At 39.6% G+C, this 20498-nt stretch overlaps 1 protein-coding gene across 5 annotated transcripts; it reads left to right on the top strand.

Moving 5' to 3' along the window:
• Nucleotides 1-136: 136 nt before the first annotated feature.
• Nucleotides 137-19297, top strand: ZNF207 (zinc finger protein 207). Of its 5 annotated transcripts, XM_081110648.1 has the most exons (13): nt 137-616; nt 1982-2108; nt 8351-8489; nt 9666-9833; nt 9962-10037; nt 10516-10563; nt 11644-11714; nt 14257-14414; nt 15542-15634; nt 16622-16864; nt 18146-18305; nt 18450-18633; nt 18846-19297. In XM_081110648.1, exons 1-12 carry the CDS (start codon nt 576-578, stop codon nt 18608-18610), a joined length of 1485 nt encoding a protein of 494 aa, XP_080966774.1. In that variant the 5' UTR covers nt 137-575; the 3' UTR covers nt 18611-18633; nt 18846-19297. The 5 variants fall into 5 exon arrangements, with proteins under 5 accessions (XP_080966774.1, XP_080966773.1, XP_080966775.1 ...); XM_081110647.1 differs by having other exon boundaries at nt 18450-19297; XM_081110649.1 differs by lacking the exon at nt 10516-10563 and having other exon boundaries at nt 18450-19297.
• Nucleotides 19298-20498: the final 1201 nt, after the last annotated feature.

Below are 20498 nucleotides of genomic sequence, written 5' to 3'. Positions count from 1 at the left end.
GGCCCGCTCATCTGTCGCCAAGCTGTGGCTGCGCCTTCTTTGTCTCAACACTGAAGTAAGCAAATGCCCAACACTTACTACAGAAAGGATTAATCCGGGCACTGAAAACAGAACTGAAAACGGGGCAATGTCTCAATGAGCCTTTATTTGTAGTCTGCCTTTAATGACGCGGGTAATGTTTTCAGTCCCTTTCCCCAGATTCCCCCCTCAATTCGCGAGTTTCTCGGCATACCCAGGCAGCCGGCTCCTTTACAAAGAAAACCGCAGGGCTCCGCACGCACCGCCTGCGACAGTGGGCGGCCAGCGAAACAGACAAGATGGCGACCGCCTCTCGGGCAGCGATTCCCCACCCACTCAGGGCGGAGGGCGGTGTCATGTGACCCGGCCCCGCCTGGCCCCGCCCCCTGCCGCAGTGCCTGACGGGAGGCAGAGCAGCGAGCGAGGGCGTCGGCCATTTTGTGTCTGTTTCCTGTGGGACGCGGTGGTGGCGGTTGGGTCTGAGGAGTGAGCGCTTTTCGCCTCGATTTTCCTGCTTACTTTCTCCTCCGTTTTCACTTCGTCAGTGGAGCGCAGCGATGGGTCGCAAGAAGAAGAAGCAGCTGAAGCCGTGGTGCTGGTATCCTTTGTCAGTGGGGAGTCGCGGCCGCGCTGCGGCGCCGGTTGGTGGGGACGGGGACGGGGAGGCCTGGCGTGGGCCTATGGCGGCGAGTGTCTGGGATCTAGGCCTGGGGGTGGGTAACTTGGCGGCTGGGGTCAGATTTGCGAAGTCTTCTAGGAAAATGGGGCCTCTAGGGCGAGAGGCTCTGGCAGTTGCGGGGCGTTGGACTCCGTGACTCAGGAGATTCCGGGTTTGTTGCGAGCGTGGACCCGCGGGGAGGCGGCCTGGACCCCTCCGTCAAGGACGGTGTCCCGGAAGGGCTGTGCTGCTCTACCCCGTGGTTGTGGTGACCATTCAACAAAGGGATTTTCTTCAAGTAAAAGACTCTTGATTGAGGGTATGGCGGATTAGGGGAAAGCTTCCGGAGCCAGTCAGCCACTTTTTCCCCGTGTCTTTATTTTTTATTTTTAAAGAATCGACGGTTTAGTCAACTCGGACTTCAAATCCCGCCCGCCCCCCCCCCCGCGCCCTTTTTTTTTCTTTTTTTGCGCGCGGGGTGGGGGTGGGGTGGGGGGAAGAACTAGCTTCCGCGTCTCGCTAACTGGCGCCTCTAGTCTTCAAGAAGAGTTCTCTTTCAGGGTGGAGATTTTTGTATCTAGTTAGCTTTGTAGGGTCAAAAAAAAAAAAATAAGGCCTCTTATGCCTCAAAACTGTTTGTTACAGAACTGCATTTATATAATAGTTGAACGGTCACGGATTTTGTAATGTCCTTTTAGGGAAATCTTACTACTATTGAGGTAATTCTGCTTTATGGATGTAACTCATTGAGTTTAAATACGTCCCTTGGCAACATAAGTTCATAGGGAATTGCAAACAACTTTATGGGTTAAGTTGTGTCATTCACTATGAACTTATTTTTAGACTCTAAAAAGAAACAAATTATCAACATTAGGTAAATCCTCATTTTTTGATTATTTTAAATTATCTAATGAGTGAATTCTATTTCTAAATCTGTCTTGAGATGAAGTTAGGGATTTTTTTTTTAACATTGAACCCCTCTAATCTACACTATGCATTTGTAAATGTTGAAATAGTGAACAAAAGAAGAGTTAATTTCATATAAGTATCTGTTAAACACAAAAATTAAAAAAACTATGCTGAAATGTGTTTAGGGGTGATGAAGAGAGTATGGGCTTCCAGGAAATCCCATGGCAAGTTAATCCCTAATTGTATAATAAATATCAAAAAAAGTTTCTGTAAAGCGACTTTTTGCTTTTAGCTATTTCTATATTTTAATGTCATTGCTATTTGCTTATCATAGGGCAGGGTTTTTTTACTAGGCAGTGTCATTGTGTTATTTTGTGCCTTAACAGTCTTGATCAGGTATTGTAATAGAGATTTTGATGATGAGAAGATCCTTATACAGCACCAAAAAGCAAAACATTTTAAATGCCATATATGTCATAAGAAGTTGTACACAGGACCTGGCTTGGCTATACATTGCATGCAGGTAAGGATTTTACTCCTGTATTTAATTTTTACTTTTAGTATGGAAACAACATTGGGAAATTATGAATGTTTATTTCTTTGACAGTTGTAGGATATTTTTGTTGTTTATTGCAAAAGATCATATTAAATGACAAGTCAGCTTAAGAAAACACACCTGTGTTGTTTTTTAATTGATTTCAGAGAGGAAGGGAAAGGGAGAGATAGATAGAAATATCAGTATCAATGATGAGAGAATCACTGATTGACTGCCTCCTGCACTCCCCACACTGGGGATTGAGCCTGCAACCCCTGGCATGTGCCCTGACTGGGATTTGCACCCGGGACTGACACTGTCCACTGAGCCAAACCAGCTAGGGCAGCACACCTGTTCTTTAGCCATTTAGAAGAGAAATGATTTCTTTATGTTTAGAGTTTAATTGGTATACTAGAGGCCCGGTGCGCAAAAATTCATGCACTGGGTGGGGGGTGGCTTCCCTTAGCCCGGCCTGCATCCTCTCTCAGTCCAGGAGCCCTCTGCGGATGTCCACCTGCCAGCTTAGGCCCACTCCCCATTAGTCTGACATCTTTAGCACTGCTGCGGAGGTGGGAGAGGCTCCTGCCACTACTGCTGCATTGGCCAGCCATGAGCCAGCTTCTGGCTGAGTGGCGCTCCCCCTGTGGAAGCGCACTGACCACCAGGGGGCAGTTCCTGCTTTGAGCTTCTGGGGCATATTCCCGCGCGGCCCCCCCCCCCCCCCCCCCCCCCCGTCAGTGTGCATCATAGCGACCAGTCATTCTGCCATTGGGGTCAATTTGCATATTGCCCATTTATATAGGAGGACTGGAGGCCCGGTGCACAAAATTCGTGCAAGGAGCTCGGCCCTCACAGCCCTGGCTTTGTCCAGACAACCTTCTGGGTGGTCATTCTGCTGTTCAGTCTAGTTAGCATATTAGCTCATTATTATATATGATTATTATATGTGATAGGATATTTTAAAATTATTATCTTTCATTCTAGGTTAGATTGGTGACAGGTTGAGATCACAAGATAAATCTCAGCACTTGAGTTAAAAAAAGCAGGGATCAATGATTTAAATTTGTGGGCAGTCTCACCAGTTCTCATCCCATAAGAATTAGTACATAATTAGCTGCCATTACTGCCATTGAGGATTTGTTATAATCTGTTGCCTGGGGCCAGGTTTATATCAAGAATTTATACCCGCATCTCTTTTGGAGTGGTATTATTTTATTTAATAGTTCCTTGGTTTCTTGAATCCTTTTACTAGTAGGTAAGGAGAACTTTGTAATTTTTAAAGATCTCATGAGTACCATTATGTGTTCTACTTTTGTCAGTTTTAGAGCTGTCTGAATTTTTGCCTAATTGGACCTTAGAAAGTTCTGAGATGAGCAAATCTCTGTTTATTGGAAAATACTGTTGGTAGGAAGCAGGGAGATAAAATAGGATGTTGCTCTCCCGAGTTTAAAAAAAATAAGTTTATATAGCTCCTCTTTGCCCTAGTCACATCACTATAACAGTTTAACATCTATTCAGAAATATTTGAGAGCCTACTACATACTTAGACCATCACTAAGTCCCATGTAGCTATTCAAAAAATTAAAATTCCTCCATTTGCCATGGCCAGTCTGGTCACGGTTGCCAGTGGTTGCGGCAGGAGTGCACTAATTGATGTGTCATCTCCCCCCCTTTCTTTTTTTTAAAATATATTTTATTAATTTTTTACGGAAAGTAAGGGAGAGAGAGAATTAGAAACATCGATGAGAGAGAAACATCGATCAGCTGCCTCCTGCACACTTCCTACTGGGGATGTGCCCGCAACCCAGGTACACGCCCTTGACGGGAATCGAACCTGGGACCCTTTAGTCTGCAGGCCAACGCCCTATCCACTGAGCCAAACCGGTTACAGCACCTCCCCTCCCCCCTTTCTAAAAATCCATGGAAAAAATATCCTCATTCCTTAGGTGAGGATTTAAAAAAAAAAATACCTGTCACATAGTTTTGTTTTTTTTTTCCTCCTGATCTTGTGCATGGGATGATGCTCTACCAACTGAACAACACTGACCAGGACTGGTACGCCTTTTTTTTTTTTTTTTAATATATTTTATTGATATTTTTCAGAGGAAGGGAGAAGGATAGTTAGAAACATCAATGAGAGGGAAACATCAATCAGCTGCCTCCTGCACACCTACCACTGGGGATGTGCCCGCAACCAAGGTACATGCCCTTGATCAGAATCAAACCTGGGACCCTTAAGTCCTCAGGCCAACGCTCTATCCACTGAGCCAAACCAGTTAGGGCAGTACACCTTTTTAAAGGATCATTTTGGCTGCAAGATTGAGAATAGACTACAGAGTGCAGTGAGGCCACTTAGGAGACAAGAGCATTCTAGATGAAAGATGATGGTGACAGGGCCAGAATTTGCTGATGGATTAGATGTGGAATATGAGAGAAAGTGAGGAGTGAAGGATGATCTGAAGGTTTTTGACTTGAGCAATGTGAAAAATGATGCTACCACATACTGAGATGTGGAAAGCTGCAGGAAGAATAGGCTTTAGGGATAAAGATACCAAGATTTTTTTTTAATATATTTTTATTGATTTCAGAGAGGAAGGGAGAGGGGGAGAGAGGTAGAAAAGGCAATGATGAGTGAGAATCACCCACGTGGGCATGTGCCTTTTGACTGGAATCAAACCCGGGACCCTTCAGTCCACAGGCCGACGCTTTATCCACTGAGCCAAATCAGCTAGGACTTTAATGTGTTTTATTGATTTTAGAAGAAAGGAGAAGGAGAGAAACATCAATGCTTGGGAAAAGATGGGCTGCCTCCTGCACACCCCCTACTGGGGATTGAGCCCGCAACTTGGGCATGTGCCCTGACTCGGAATCAAACCAGCAACCTCTCAGTGCAGGGGATGATCTGAGCCACTAGAGTGGCCAGGGCCCAAGATTGTTTTTATGTTAATGTTAGGTGTGGGTATGTTAGTTTTGAAAAGATTCATTGACTATCCAGATGAAGATGTCACATAAGCAGTTGGATCTACAAGTCTGGAGTTCAGAGGGGTTGGAGGTAGAAATAGAAATTTGGAAGGATACAGGATAAGAATGGCTATTTGAAGCCATGTCTTTTCTTCTTAGGGAATCCTATGTAATAAAAGTATAATATGCGCCAAAGGCCGGTTTGGCTCAGCGGATAGAGCGTCGGCCTGCAGACTGAAGGGTCCCAGGTTCGATTCCGGTCAAGGGCATGTACCTGGGTTGCGGGCACTTCCCCAGTGGGGGATGTGCAGGAGGCAGCTGATCGATGTTTCTCTCTCATCGATGTTTCTGGCTCTCTATCTCTCTCCCTTCCTCTCTGTAAAAAATCAATAAAATATATATTTTTTAAAAAGTATAATATGCAAATAGACCAAACTGTAGAACAAACCAGTCAGGGGGCGGGGCCGGCAAGCAGCAGCACCAGGCTAGCCAAGGGGTGTGCCATCGGGCAGAAGGAGGGGACGGCAATGGGGTAGGGGTTGGGGGGGCATGCAGCAGCGACCAGTGGACCAGTGGCTGCAGAGGGCCAATAGGGTGGGGGTGGGGGTGTGCCGGTCAATTGGCTGCCTGGTCACCTCCCACAAGGAGAGGCCAGACTGCACAGGGAGTGGGCCTAAGCGGTCAGTAGGACATCCCCTGAGGGCTCCCAGACTGAGAGGGCACAGGCCGGGCTGAGGGACGACACACACACACCACCACCCCCAGTGCACAAATTTCTGTGCACCAGGCCTCCAGTCTCCAGTAGAATATAAATAGAAAAATGCAAGGACTCCATGTTGGGTCACTCCCAGCATTTAGAGGTCAGAAGTTTTAAAGAAGTCAAGGAGAGTGAAAGGGTAGGAACACCAAGATAGTAAGTACTCTAGAAGCCCAATGAAGTGTTTTTAAAGAGTGAATTACTTTGACTGTCAAATGCTTGTGGTAAGCCAAGTAAGAACAGGACTAAGATTGGCTTAATCAAAGTGGAAGTAATTGTTCCACTTTCTGAGAGTAATTTCCTAGAATGATGATGAAAACTTGATTGGAGTGCTTTCAAAAGAAAATGATGGCTGCAGCCATACTACCCTGAATACCCAGATCTCGTAAGCTAATCAGGGTAGGGCCTGGTTAGTAATTGGATGATGGGAAGCTGCCTGGGAATGCTGGGTGCTGTAGGCTTAAAAAGGAGAGAGAGAAAATGAAAGCTGCCATCTTGCGTCCTCAAAAGTATGCACTTATTCTTATCCTAGGCATCTACCCTAGTCTCCCTTGTAGCTCCATTTCCTCTCCAACTAGATGAAAGAAACTATCATGAACCAGGAAAAACTGGCCAAACTGCAGGCACAGAGTGTGTAATGGTGGGAAAGGAACTGTTTGCAGAAGGCGGTTCACATAACAGCTATAGCAGATTGAGAAAAAGACTTTAGTTTTCCTTAAAGAAGGTAGGGTATTGAGGAGATGAGTGTTCACAAACCAAGGAACAGTTATCCATTTTAACAGCCTTAAAGATCAGGCAGCGAACACTTTTCAATATTACAGGGCATGCTGAGACAAATTGCTGACACAATGCTACCTAGCATCTTAATTTAGCATGGTGCAGTCCTCCAACTAGTGTAAAGAGCTCTGCCCAAACAATTGGGATGGAAAAGCACCGCTTGTTACCAGAGAAGTGGATGAAGTTCCAGATCTGGAGAATTTGGTGAGGCTTCTAAGAAAGAAGCATACTGAATTGAGTCAACTTCTGAAAAAGATTAACCCCTAGAGTGCCGGGAACGCTATCGCGCTCCTCCTTCAGTGTCACTATTAGATGCTAGTAGTTCACTCTTTATTGACAGATGGCACCTAAGTGCAGATTACTTATGATGCCGAATGTTTGTAGTTCTAAAATTGACCATTGGCATTTATCTGCCTAATTTTTTACAGGTACTACAATTTTGTGAAGTTTACTCAGATTTTGTAGCCCTAAAGCTTCGAAATAGCGTCCAGTTCTAATTCTGCTTTTATTAGTGATGATGATATTGCTAAATATGTCACTTCTTGCTGTGAAGATGACGATTTTGTGGAAGATATTGTGGAAGATTTTTGAATATGTAACTTCATTTACTTGCGATTCATAATTTTTTTCCTAAACTGCTGTAAAATCAGCAAAAATGCCTTGGCAATTTTAGCATAGTTCCTAGGATATTGGTTGGCACTCAAAGGGTTAAACTTCTGAAGGAGTTACTGTGAAGCTGCTGTTTTATATTATGACTGCTTTTTCAAATTTTATTTATGCATCTGTTAAAATCTAGAGTGCTAATATTTTTAAGCCCACACCCCTTGGACACTGCAGCTCTTTTCCATTTTTGCTTATACACAAATTGTTCTTTGCCTAGTTTACAAAAAGGAGAAAATGGGAAAATAGAAGAGGCATTCTTTCAAGGAGTTGAACTATAGAGAAGATCAGATAAAATGTAGGGGAAGCTGGAAGGAGATTAGTTGAGAAATTATTAGTAGCATCTTTGACTAATTCTGTTTCTATATAGTCTTACTATAATTTCAGAGCAACCTGTGAGATGAGTATGTCAGTTAAATCAGACATCCTTTAATTTTATAGATGCTAAACTATCGCTTAGTAAAGACTAATGTGCTTGAGGATGTAATTGCATTTCTTTCTTTTTAAAAATTTTTTTTTTTTTTTTTTTCAGAGAGGAAGGGAGAGGGAGAGAGCTAGAAACATCAATGATGAGAGAGACTTATTGATCGGCTGCCTCCTGCATGCCCCCTACTGAGGATCAAGCCCACAACCTGGGCATGTGCCCTTGACCAGAATTGAACCTGGCCCCCAGGCTGACGCTCTATCCACTGAACCAAACCAGCTAGGGATAGAACCAGTCACTCTTTTTTTTTTTTAATATATTTTATTGATTTTTTTACAGAGAGGAAGGGAGAGGGATAGAGAGTTAGAAACATCGATGAGAGAGAAACATCGATCAGCTGCCTCTTGCACACTCCCTATTGGGGATGTGCCCGCAACCAAGGTACATGCACTTGACCGGAATCGAACCTGGGACCTTTCAGTCCAAAGGCCTACTCTCTATCCATTGAGCCAAACCAGTTAGGGCAGAACCAGTCACTCTTAACCAACATACTAAATGGTCTCTTGAGTAATTTGAAATTACTCTCTGAAATACTTTTATGAGACACTTTTACCTATCTGATGGAGGTTTTTGTTTGTTTTTTAATGTTAGGTGCATAAAGAGACAATAGATGCTGTACCAAATGCAATACCTGGGAGAACAGACATAGAGTTGGAAATATATGGTATGGAAGGTATTCCAGAAAAAGACATGGATGAAAGAAGAAGACTTCTTGAACAGAAAACACAGGGTAAATATTAATGTATGCGTTTTCTTAAAATAGCTTCTCTAGTGAGAGTATTGCTACTTTAAAGTATAAATTTAATGGTAGATGTTAGATTTATTCAGTTATATTTGTCTTATGTTTGAAGTTGTGTATTGATTTTTATTTATATTTTCTATCCTATATAATAAAAGGTTAATAGGCAGGAGTTCAACCAGGGGGTGGGGCTGGCCGGCAAACTGCCTGCAGGGCCGCACCTCCCTCCCCCTCACCGGCCCATGCTGATCACCCCCCATCTGTGCATGAATTTGTGCACTGGGCTGCTAGTCTATAATAATAAAAGCATAATATGCTAATTAGACCGGACATCCTTCTGGACGACCTTCCCAGACGAAGCTGAGGCTGCAAGGGAAGCCCGGGTCCTGGGTACCAGAGGGAAGCTGGTGCAGGCACCTGGGGGGGAGGAAGGCCTACTCTTGCACGAATTTCATGCATTGGGCCTCTAGTATATATATATAACTAAATAATACTGTTTGGATCATTTCAAATATTCATAACTGAATTCCAAGTGGAATTATCAAGTGCTGAGGCCTTTAAAAATAAAGGTAGTTGGTATTTGTTTTTAATTGATTTGAGAGCAAGAGAGACATCAATTTTGTTGTTCCACTTACTTATGCATTCACTGATTGATTCTTATGTACCCTGACCAGGGATAGAACCCCCAATTGGCTTGTGGGATGATGCTCTAACCAACTGAGCTCCCTGGCCTTGGCAAAGGTAGCTTGTTTTGATTTATGTAACCACTAGTTGTATACATTTTTTAAAAATTTGACATTGAAGCCACATACTATCCAGTTGATAGGAGCTGTTATTAATCACCTATGGAACTTTTAGTTTTGAAAAGTATTGCAGAGAGGTCAGGCCTCTTTATCGTAGTTTACCTTTTTGGATGGAATAGAAAGCTGTTTTTTAAAAATAAAACTGACTTAGAATTATTTTTACCTGTCATAGAATGGGTAATTGCTTAATATAGGTTGAAAACACATTTGAAGAGTAAAGAATAATATTAACTGAAATATTTTTAGAAGAAAAATTTTATGAGCTAGTTGCACTGAAATAATTTTTTTAACTGTTGAATGTCTTAAACTTGCTTTGGTTCCCTGTCCCCCCTTCTCTATGGGAAAATTAAAACTTTCCTAACAGAGAGTCAAAAAAAGAAGCAGCAAGATGATTCTGATGAATATGATGATGACGACTCTGCAGCTTCAACTTCATTTCAACCACAGCCTGTTCAACCCCAACAAGGCTATATACCCCCAATGGCACAGCCAGGACTACCACCAGTTCCGGGAGCACCGGGAATGCCTCCAGGTAGCATATAGAGTTTCTTAAAATTTGACACTCTTAGGATATTATTGATACAGTGTTAGAAGTATTACATTCTTCATCCTAACCCTTTAATATTAATTTGATTTTTCTGTTGTTGAAATTGTTTATAGGCATACCTCCATTAATGCCAGGTGTTCCTCCTCTGATGCCAGGAATGCCACCAGTTATGCCAGGCATGCCACCTGGGTAAGAAAACTCTTTTTAAATGGCTTGTGGACTTTGCCTAGTAATGATCTTTCAACTTGAGTGTTTATGAATTAAATGTGACTTTGCATTTTTTCTTTCTAAAAGGTATGGGCTCTATAAATATTAAAATTGTCTAATAACGGGATCTACCAATGAATTTGTCTCTGAAGAGAATAGATTTTTGTGTTTTAGGATGTATTTAGGCAGCCATCTGATTTAATTGCGTCTGGTGTAATTAAAGTAGTTGGTTGTAGAGTTGAGTTTCTGAGATTCAGAACTGTCCATGACACTTGGTTGTGACAGGCAAATTCTGTAAATGATTTAAGTATTTGTCAAATCATCAAAAACTATAAATATGAGGTGCTTGTGCCCATCACTTTTACTTAAATGTTGTTGGATGTGACAGGTAAACAATACACTTTCCCACTGTATTTTGAAAATCACAGTTAGATTTTGATTTTGTCATACATTTTCACAGATTGCATCATCAGAGAAAATACACCCAGTCATTTTGCGGTGAAAACATGTAAGCATCTCATTCATGATGTAATTCAGGAGGTATAATCATAATGTCATTTTCTTGTGTGTTTAATGGGATCTATTCAGTTGAGTTCAGAAATTTTCTAACCTTCCTCACTAAAACTTCGTACAACTTGCAAACTGGTTGACACAAGCCTCTGAAAGGAGGGATATAAAACATCTTTGAGGAAATAGTAATAAATCCATGTATAAAATAAGTATTTTCTAAACGTGTAGGTATTTTCTCCTAACTGCTAAAAGTAATGGGATTTAGTAAAAAGGGTTGGTATTTAAGAAAGAATGTATAATCTTTTACCAAATTATATGCTTTATTATTATAGAAGATAATCAAACTTTTCCTTATGAACTCAATATAGAAGTTAATCTTCTGATAGAAGTCCTAAATCAAGAATTTACAAACTTAAAATTTTTTAAGTGCACTGGACATTGGTATTTGAAGATGATTTCTTTTAGGGGAAGAGAAAAAAGAGGTTTTGTTTTTAAGTCATGTATAGTGTTAGGTAGCCAATCTAAGTAAAAATTAGGCAATCTGAGTTTACTTTTGACTATCTTTAATATTGGTGATAGTTTTTCTGTGCTCCTCCCAAAAAAATTTATCTCCACAATGTACATTCAGTATTTTCCTTTTGAAAAATCTGTTGACTCTAAAATAGAGATTTCTTCTTTTTTATTTATATTCTGTGTGGATATTTTCCAAGTGAGACAAAAGGTGATTTTGCTTCCCAGTTGCACATATTTTAGATGAGGCCTCTTATATATATCGAGAATAGCATGTAATATTATTCCTGATGACTTTAAATGTATTAAATTGTTTTGTGGTTTGTTTATTGCAAAGACTGACTTCACTCCTCCCCCATCTTACTGGTAAACCCAAGAGTTTGCTCGTTTTTAGAGGACTTATTTTGATAGGATTGTTTTTAGTGTGGTGTGTGTTCTTTCAGCTTGATTTCAATATTAGGGGTCAAATTCAAGTCTTATCTATTGTTGCAGGATTTAGCCAAAATATTTTCTACGGTTTATACTGATAATTAACTTTAGTTGTTTCTTGAAATTTGCTTTCTGACAGAATGATGCCAATGGGTGGAATGATGCCACCTGGACCAGGAATACCACCTCTAATGCCTGGTATGCCACCAGGTAAGAATGTTAGACAATTTCTTTTTTTTTCTTTTACTTGATATATATATATATATTTTATTGTTGATTGCAGAGAGGAAGGGAGAGGGAGAGAGACATAGAAACATCAATGATGAGAACCATTGATCTGCTGCCTCCTGCATACCCCCTACTGGGGATCAAGCCCAAAGCCTGGGCATATGCCCTTGACTGGGATGGAACCCAGGACCCTCCAGTCCTCAGGCCGATGCTCTGTCCACTGAGCCAAACTGGCTAGGGCCACTTTAATTCTTTTAAGTAATATAGACAATAGATTTGTGGGCACTGGTGCAATGTAATTTAAAATTTCTGTAGGTTGGTGACTTTCTTATGTGTGTGTTTTTATTAACTCTCACCCAGAGCGGGTGGGAAGGAGGGGTGAGGAGAGAGAGAGAGAGAGAGAGAGAGAGAGACAGATATTGATGTGAGGGAGACACGTAGATTGGTTACCTCCCACATGTACCCTTGACTAGAAATCTGAACCCACAACCCTTTTGTCAGCAGTCAGACACTAACCACTGAGCAACTGGCCAGGGCAGGTTGGTGACTTGTAAAAATTACCATGAGAAGGCCTTTTTTAAAAAAAATATTTTTTTTTTTGTTGATTTCGGAGAGGGATGGAGAGATAGAAACATCAATGATGAGAATCATTGATTGGCTGCCTCCTGCACGCCCCCTACTGGGGGGATCGAGTCCACAACCCCAGCATGTGACTTTGGCCAGATTGGAACCTGGGACTCTTCAGTCCACAGGCCGACACTCTATTTGCTGAGCCAAACCAGTTAGGGCACCATGAAAAGTCTTAAGATGGATTCCCCCCCCCCCCCCCCCCATTTATTTATTTTTTGAGTTTTAGAATAGTAAAAATAGGATTCAAAACAGCCAAAATGAGTCACAGAGCCTGTGCACTGACGGTCATATGCTTAAGAGTTGTTATACTTACTAGGAATATTTTAGATAACTAATAAGACTCTTAACAAAGTAATATAGAACTCAAACTAACTGTATTAAGCAATGTAGACATTTATTATCTCAACAAAAAGAAAAGTGGTAGATTCAGTGGCTTTTAAAATTTTCCACTTTGTTAACCTTAGCTTTTTCCCCTCAACCATGTCATTCAGCGGTAACAAGATGACAGGGGCAAGAAATGGTGTTAACAGCAATGCTCTCCTTTTTCTTTTATTAGAGAGCGAAGTAGCTTTCCTGGAGGCCTTAGCCCCTTCTATGTCTTGGCCAGAAATAGGTCTAATGGACCCTCTTGCTGCAAAGGGAGTGTGGGAAATAAAAATGTCTTGATGTTTTAGATTATGATATGGGGAAAGGGATTTTGTTAGCCAAATAAGTGTGCCACAGAGACCTTTAAGTTTGGGTTATAATCCATGGCAGGTTTAGAAGTACTTAAGTGATAGTTGATATATAAAAGTAACTAGGAAAATAAAACTGCAGCAAAATTGCAAGCATCACCAGTGTAGCCATTAATTTATAGGCAACAACTCAACATACATAATGCTCTAAGATAATTTTGGGCATTTAAAGTGTTAAAGAAGCCCTAGCTCCTTTGGCTCAGTGGATAGAGCAGGGGTGGGCAAACTTTTTGACTCGAGGGTCACAATGGGTTCTTAAACTGGACTGGAGGGCCGGAACAAAAGCATGGATGGAGTGTTTGTGTGAACTAATACATGTTAACACTGCTGCTGGTGAAGGAGCGGAGGGGAGAGCAAGAGAACCCTTCACTCTTTCGGCTCCGCGCGGGCCGTAGTTTGCCCACGGCTGGGATAGAGCATTAACCTGCGTACTGAAGGGTTCAGTTCCAATCAAGGGCATATTCGCTTCCCACTCAGGGCACATGCCCAGGTTGTGGGCTCGATCCCCACTGTAGAGCATGCAGGAGGCAGCCAATCAATGATTCTCTCATCATTAATGTTTCTCTCTCTCCCTCTCCTGTCTTCTCTGAAATAAAAATGTATTTTTAAAAAGTAAAATATTAAAGAATAATAACCAGTGTTCATTTGATAATCTGTAGTGAAAGTTTTAAGTTTAAGTTATGTTGAAGTTTAAAGAATGCAATAGTGATACATTTTAGGAAAATTTGTTTAAAGGAATAACTTAGTTTTTTGGAAAATTCATGGATATGTGATTTAATCACCTTTTTACTCTATGTAATTTGCATTAGAGTTCAGAGAATTCTAGTTGATGCAATTCTCTATATGTTTAAAGAATTGGTTTGCTAAATCAATATCAGTTAAGCTCAATTGCCTGCTTTGCCAACACATAGGGTTTCTAGTGGTATCTTTCATTCCACAAAATTCTGGAGACAAGTTTGTTTGAGGCAAGATTATTTCAAGGGACAAATGCCTAAGTTCTTTGGATTTCATTGAGTTCAGAAGTCAATTGTTAGTAACTTTGTAGTATGGAAGCATTTTTAATATGGTATATTGTAACAGCAAAGTTTTGGGGAAATATTTTTTTCTGAACTAAATGCTTCCAACAACTGAGTCTTAGTCCCAACATTTCTTCTTTACAGGTATGCCCCCTCCTGTTCCACGTCCTGGAATTCCTCCAATGACTCAAGCACAGGCTGTTTCAGCACCAGGTATTCTTAATAGACCACCTGCACCAACAGCAACAGTTCCTGCTCCACAGCCTCCAGTTACTAAGCCTCTTTTCCCCAGTGCCGGACAGGTAAGGTGAAATTCCTGAAAAGGAATGCACTCATATTTAAAGGTAAAATGTAGTTGTTTACAAGAATCTTTGAAATTGTCAAAGGTCAATTTTTGTTTATGGTTTTAGTATAATTTATTAAGCATACTAAGAAGTGGTCTATTTTCTTTCTTGTTTGCATATATTGATTTTGTCGACTCATAAAAGATTGACTGGAGCCAGAGATAGTATAGTATGTTATTTTTTCATTGCTGTGAACTCTGGTTATTCTAGCTTTAGTTAGAAATGAAGTTTAATTTCTGGGGATTTAAATATGTGGTAATGTTTAGTGGTCCTCCTTTACCTATTGAATTATGAGTGGAATGAAAGCAAAGCCAAAGATGAAAATCCTAAGACCTTAGCAAATCATTTGTTGGGCTCTTCTGGTGTACAACAGTGACAAACTACAATGATGCACACATGTTGAAAGGGCACCATTTAATTGCTCTTAGTTGCACTTAATTTCCTACTGATTTTGTCTCCAGAACTCAGAAGCGCAAAAGGTGCTTCTGTTACATTTGTTGTGTCTATAGTGATTATTACTTGTTCCCCCAGTTTCATTCAGAATTAAGCAGATGTATTTAATTTAGAAAATCGGGGTTATGTTCTTTTATTTTTCACTTTTAAGATTGTCCCTTAGAAGTTTCTTTTTAAAACTTTTTTTACTATTTGTAGTAGCTAAATTAAAAACATTTTTAAAATGCTTTTGAAGCACATTAGCTTACACTTTTGAGGTGAGTAGGTATTGTTTATTAAGAGATGTTAAACTTAGCAAAAAAATTTTTGTTGTGTCATTGATAGAGAATTGGACTAAAGTGTCAATCTTTACTCTAAGGTATTTTTGAAATATTTCATTGCAAAACAGTTTAGAAAAGAAACTGGTTAATTAGGTTTATTGGTATAGAATTAAATCTTTTTTTTGAGGCTCATACTGTCACTTTATTATAAATGCATTAACTGCCTGCCTCATTAAATAAATCAGACTTGATTGCATTATACTTTGCATTTACAAATATGCAATCTATGCTAGAAAAAAAAGTCTACCACATGGCTTATTTTCACCCATTTGTTTGGAGACTTTTCATTGTTTCCTTTCTTTTATGCTACAGATGGGGACACCTGTAACAAGCTCAAGTACAGCTTCATCCAATTCAGAAAGTCTGTCTGCATCTTCTAAAGCTCTGTTTCCTAGCACAGCACAAGTACGCAGGAAGTTGCAGTTTAAAGTTGTTAAAATGGCTTTATAACTTAACCCTTTGGACCGTACTTTTAAACAAAATCTTTTCCTTAAAAATATACTATGTAATTTTTATTAAGTAAGATTAATGGAGTACAAATCAATCGTATTTGAAAATTGAACTCAGAAAAAAATGAACCACAAATTTCTATGGTTCTAAAGGGTTAAAAGCATGTAAGCAGTAAATGCCTTCTAGTAGCCAATGGTTAGCCTGATGCATGATTAAGCTATTTTGATTTATGCTGTTTAATCTAATGCATCACCTATCATGTAAGGAAATTTGGCTCTAAAGTTGTCCTGTCTACATGTTTTAGATGTTGGATATTACAAAAAAGTAACACATTAATTACCGGTAATTTTATACTTAAAAGATCATCTAAACCATTTTGATCATGATAATCATCCAGCCATTGTTAATTGGGAGGACATTATATTATTATGTAACTGATACCTTTGAAGGACATTTTTAATGTGTCACGATTTATATTAATTATGCTTAGTAACTGAAATTTATCCAAGCATTTGTATTTTGTAATTTCTAACCTTTTGGGTTTTTTTTTTAATTACTTGGTAGATTAATTAAATAATTTAGAATAGTATAAGTAGAACATATGCTATTTCATTAGATATAATACTATATTTCATCAACCTGGAATAAATACAGAGTTCTGTAAATGAAAGAACTTGGTTGAGGAGGTAGATGACACCTGAGAAGTTAAATATTCAGTATTACCTTTTTGTTGTTCCAATGCTGTGTGTTAGATGTGATCGTGACCCAGCATATTTTGATATTCTTACGTATTTCTTGGTTTTTGTGGAGCATTTATCATGTTAATTTTGTTTTAATTTCATTTAGAATTTGGTCATTTATTGAATGTTGGTGTCTTATTTTTAAGTTGGTAGTAGATGTACTCAGTTTTGGATTTTGTTGATGAAAAATTGTGTTTTACAGGCTCAGGCAGCTGTCCAAGGACCTGTTGGTACAGATTTCAAGCCCTTAAGTAGTACCCCTGCAACAACTACAGAACCCCCGAAGCCTACATTCCCTGCTTATACACAGTCTACAGCTTCAACCACTAGTACAACAAATAGCACTGCAGCTAAACCAGCGGCATCAATAACAAGTAAGCCTGCTACTCTTACAACAACCAGTGCAACCAGTAAGTTGATCCATCCAGATGAGGATATATCGTTGGTAAGTTGTTTACAGTTTTTTTTTGATAGCAGAATTTGATTGAATATCATTGTAGCAGCTTGTCCCATTTGAAAAGTGTTAATATGTAAAATGATGGTCTTATTAATCTGATTTAATGCTTACCATTCTGATTTTTCTTTTTGTTATCCTCACCGGAGGATATTTTTCCCATTGATTTTTAGAGACAGTGGAAGGGGTGAAGGGAGAAATATGGGTGTGCGCGTGCAAACACACACACACACACATCGATTGGTTGCCTCCCACACACACCAAGGCTGGGGATCAAACCCGCTACCCTTCTGTGTGTGGGCCAGTGCTCTATCCATTGAGCCACACCAACCAGGCCCTGCCATTCTGATTTTTTTAAAGCAATCTCCTTTTTCCTTTTTTAAATCTATTTTTATTGATTTCTTTTATTGAAGGGAGGGGGAGAGGGAGGGAGACAGAAACACCAGTGATGAGAGAATCATTGCTTGGCTACCTCATCCATGCCCCTCACTAGGGATCGAGCTACAACGTGGGCATATGCCCAGACTGGGAATCAAACCAGGACCTCCTGGCTCAACCACTGAGCCACGCTGGCTGGCCCATTCTGATTTTTAAGAACCACAGAGTAAAATGAATAGTGCATGTTTTGATCTTAAATGAATTCCATCCCACCAGATTATTTCTGAAAGAAGATATTAAGTTCTTAACTCTTAAAATTCATTTTAGTTAGACATAAATTTGTAAATTAGCCGAAACCGGTTTGGCTCAGTGGATAGAGCGTCGGCCTGCGGACTGAAAGGTCCCAGGTTCGATTCTGGTCAAGGGCATGTACCTTGGTTGTGGGCACATCCCCAGTAGGAGGTGTGCAGGAGGCAGCTGATCAATGTTTCTCTCTCATCGATGTTTCTAACTATCTCTCTCCTTTCCTCTCTGTAAAAACACTCAATAAAATATATTTTTTTAAAAAATTGTAAATTAATTGAAGTAAGTGAAGTGTGAGGTAGAAGACCATATACCTTGAAGACCATATTGTCTTCTTCACAAGACACTTTATTGCAGAAACAATTTATAAATCCTAAAGTCATCTGTGCTTCAAATACAAAAACAGATGGGTAGTTCTTAAAGAATTGATATTTTAAGTAGTTGAACTGGTTTGTGGGGCAAAAGTAATGTGTTGGGAAATGATACATTTTTAAAAACTTACTCTATAAATAAGGTCTTAGTTGCCTGCCTTTATGCTTAATGCGTCTCTGTATTCAGGTGTTTAACATTGTGCTTATTTTTTATTTTTAGGAAGAAAGAAGGGCACAGTTACCTAAATATCAACGTAATCTTCCTCGTCCAGGACAGACTCCCATTGGTAATCCACCAGTTGGACCAATTGGAGCTATGATGCCACCACAGCCAGGCATCCCACAACAACAAGGAATGAGACCCCCAATGCCACCTCATGGTATTCCTCTTTTTATGTTTATTGTTTTTAGCAGATTTTTTGAATCTACACATAAAATAAGTGTATCTGCAAAAGATACTATCGTAAAAGTACAATGCACAAACCAACTCAATCTGTTTTTTGTATTTTAAATGTGTTTTTTAGGTCAGTATGGTGGTCATCATCAAGGCATGCCAGGTTACCTTCCTGGTGCTATGCCACCATATGGGCAGGGACCGCCAATGGTGCCCCCTTATCAAGGTGGGCCTCCTCGACCTCCGATGGGAATGAGACCTCCTGTAATGTCGCAAGGTGGCCGTTACTGATCTCGCTTCATCCAATCTAATAGGTTTGGAGATTAAACCTTTTCTCAACTTGTGCTGTTTATATAGCCAAGCTTCCGTCAATAAGGCTTCATTGTGACTTTAACATTATCTTCCCACATACCAGGAACTATTGGACATTTATTTTACATGGGAAAATTATGTGGAATAATAAAGCAGGAACTTTTCCTGAAGTTGCAATTTATACTGTATGGCTTCTTTTTCATGTTTCATCTAGGTTTTTAGAAGTGAAGTATAGTAAATTTGGTTCGTTATATTGTGAAGGCGCTGGAATTTCATGAACATACCACCTTAATAAAGGCAAGTTCTGTAAGCTTACATTGCTATTTGTAAAGTTATGCCTTCACAGCATTTCAGATGCTGTTGGACTTCATGTCCCCAACCTAGCTTGGTGAGGGCTGTAACTATTTCCAAGTACCTGTACATTGGAAGTCTGATTGTGTAACAATATTTAATGTGCTTAGAGTTCCTCATGTTGCAGGGTTTACGAAATCTGACCCACTAAGGTCATGTGACTTTTTCTGTACTGTTAAACTTCATTGTAATAAAATGAGAGAAAAATTTATGCCTTTTTATTCATAACCCAGCTGTGGACCGCTGCCTGCAAGGTTTGTACAGATGCATGCCACATTAGATGTCCACATAATAAAATTCATAGTTGCCAATGCAGTTTTGATATATCATTGGATTCTGCCTTTGAATTATAGGTTGTTCTTAGCTGCATGTTTTAAACTGGACAATATATATAGAATTGTATGTTAGTGCTTTAGTTAACAGAAAACCTTAGATAAGTACGAGTCATTACATAATGGGTATGAAATCTTTATATTGTGTCACCTTTTTACCACCATGATGTCAATACTTGTTAGGTGTCTTAGAGATTTAAAATGTAATCCTTAATATTTCCTGCTTCCTGCTGATGATATTTAGAACCTAGTGCCAGACCATTCATTTCCTTCTGATTGTTTTTGAGACTGCAGTACTGTGTGGACCTCAGAGCTTTTCAGGTGCAAACTTCTAGAAGCGTGGCTGCAAGCAGTAATTACTTATTGTGCTGTTAATGGATTAGTATATATTCCAAGTGTAATGCTGAGAATCTAAATATGCCTGTTAGGATGGTTAACGGGGATTTGAAATTTTTTATTCTATTATAGTATTTGGAGAACTATTATGTAGAAGTGACTGCTATTTAGTTTTTTGTGTTGCAAGTGTCATAATGATACTTCCTATTGACCTCTTTTGGCATCCAGTGTTTTTATTGTTTAAGGGTAGATTTATGCTTATTTAAATATCAGTGACCTGTACAAAGTATAATTATTAATATAAGGACCTGAAGTTGAGGTTTTCCTCAATATAAAGTTAAGACTTCTTAGAAAATGGTAACCTTTCTTTTTAACCTTTATGTGAAGGTATAGGTATAAGACATGTATCACCAAGAATACATTTAATCTTTGTTCTATTAGCTGAGCCTTATATATTGCTCCCCCTCCAGTTGCCTGCCTACTGAAATAGTTTTGGAATTTGGCAGCAAATCATTTATACTGCCAAAGAAAAACGTGTTGAAAAATCTTTGAGGTAAAAATGATATAAACTTTCAAAAATTATGCAAAACTTTATTTGCATTTAATGCAAAGAGAACATATTTTATGTCACTATTGCTTTTTGAGGTCTGAAGGGAGAAAATATTTTAAGTAAGTAGTATAATTCTCATCAAAACACTTAAAATTTAAGAACACCATCTCTTGTGTTCTGTAGGTATATTGCTCAGATAGTGCTCACTTCTGAGTGTAATTTGTGCTTGGCATTAAAGCATAATTAAGCTTCTAGAAAATGCCTTTTACCTAACTGCTTCTGGGGTCCATAGTGTGGT

Source organism: Myotis nattereri, assembly GCF_964212035.1.
Source record: "Myotis nattereri genome assembly, chromosome: 16".
NCBI classification, from domain to species: domain Eukaryota; kingdom Metazoa; phylum Chordata; class Mammalia; order Chiroptera; family Vespertilionidae; genus Myotis; species Myotis nattereri.
Note: the sequence above shows the minus strand (reverse complement) of the source record. Positions and strands in the feature narration are given on the sequence as shown.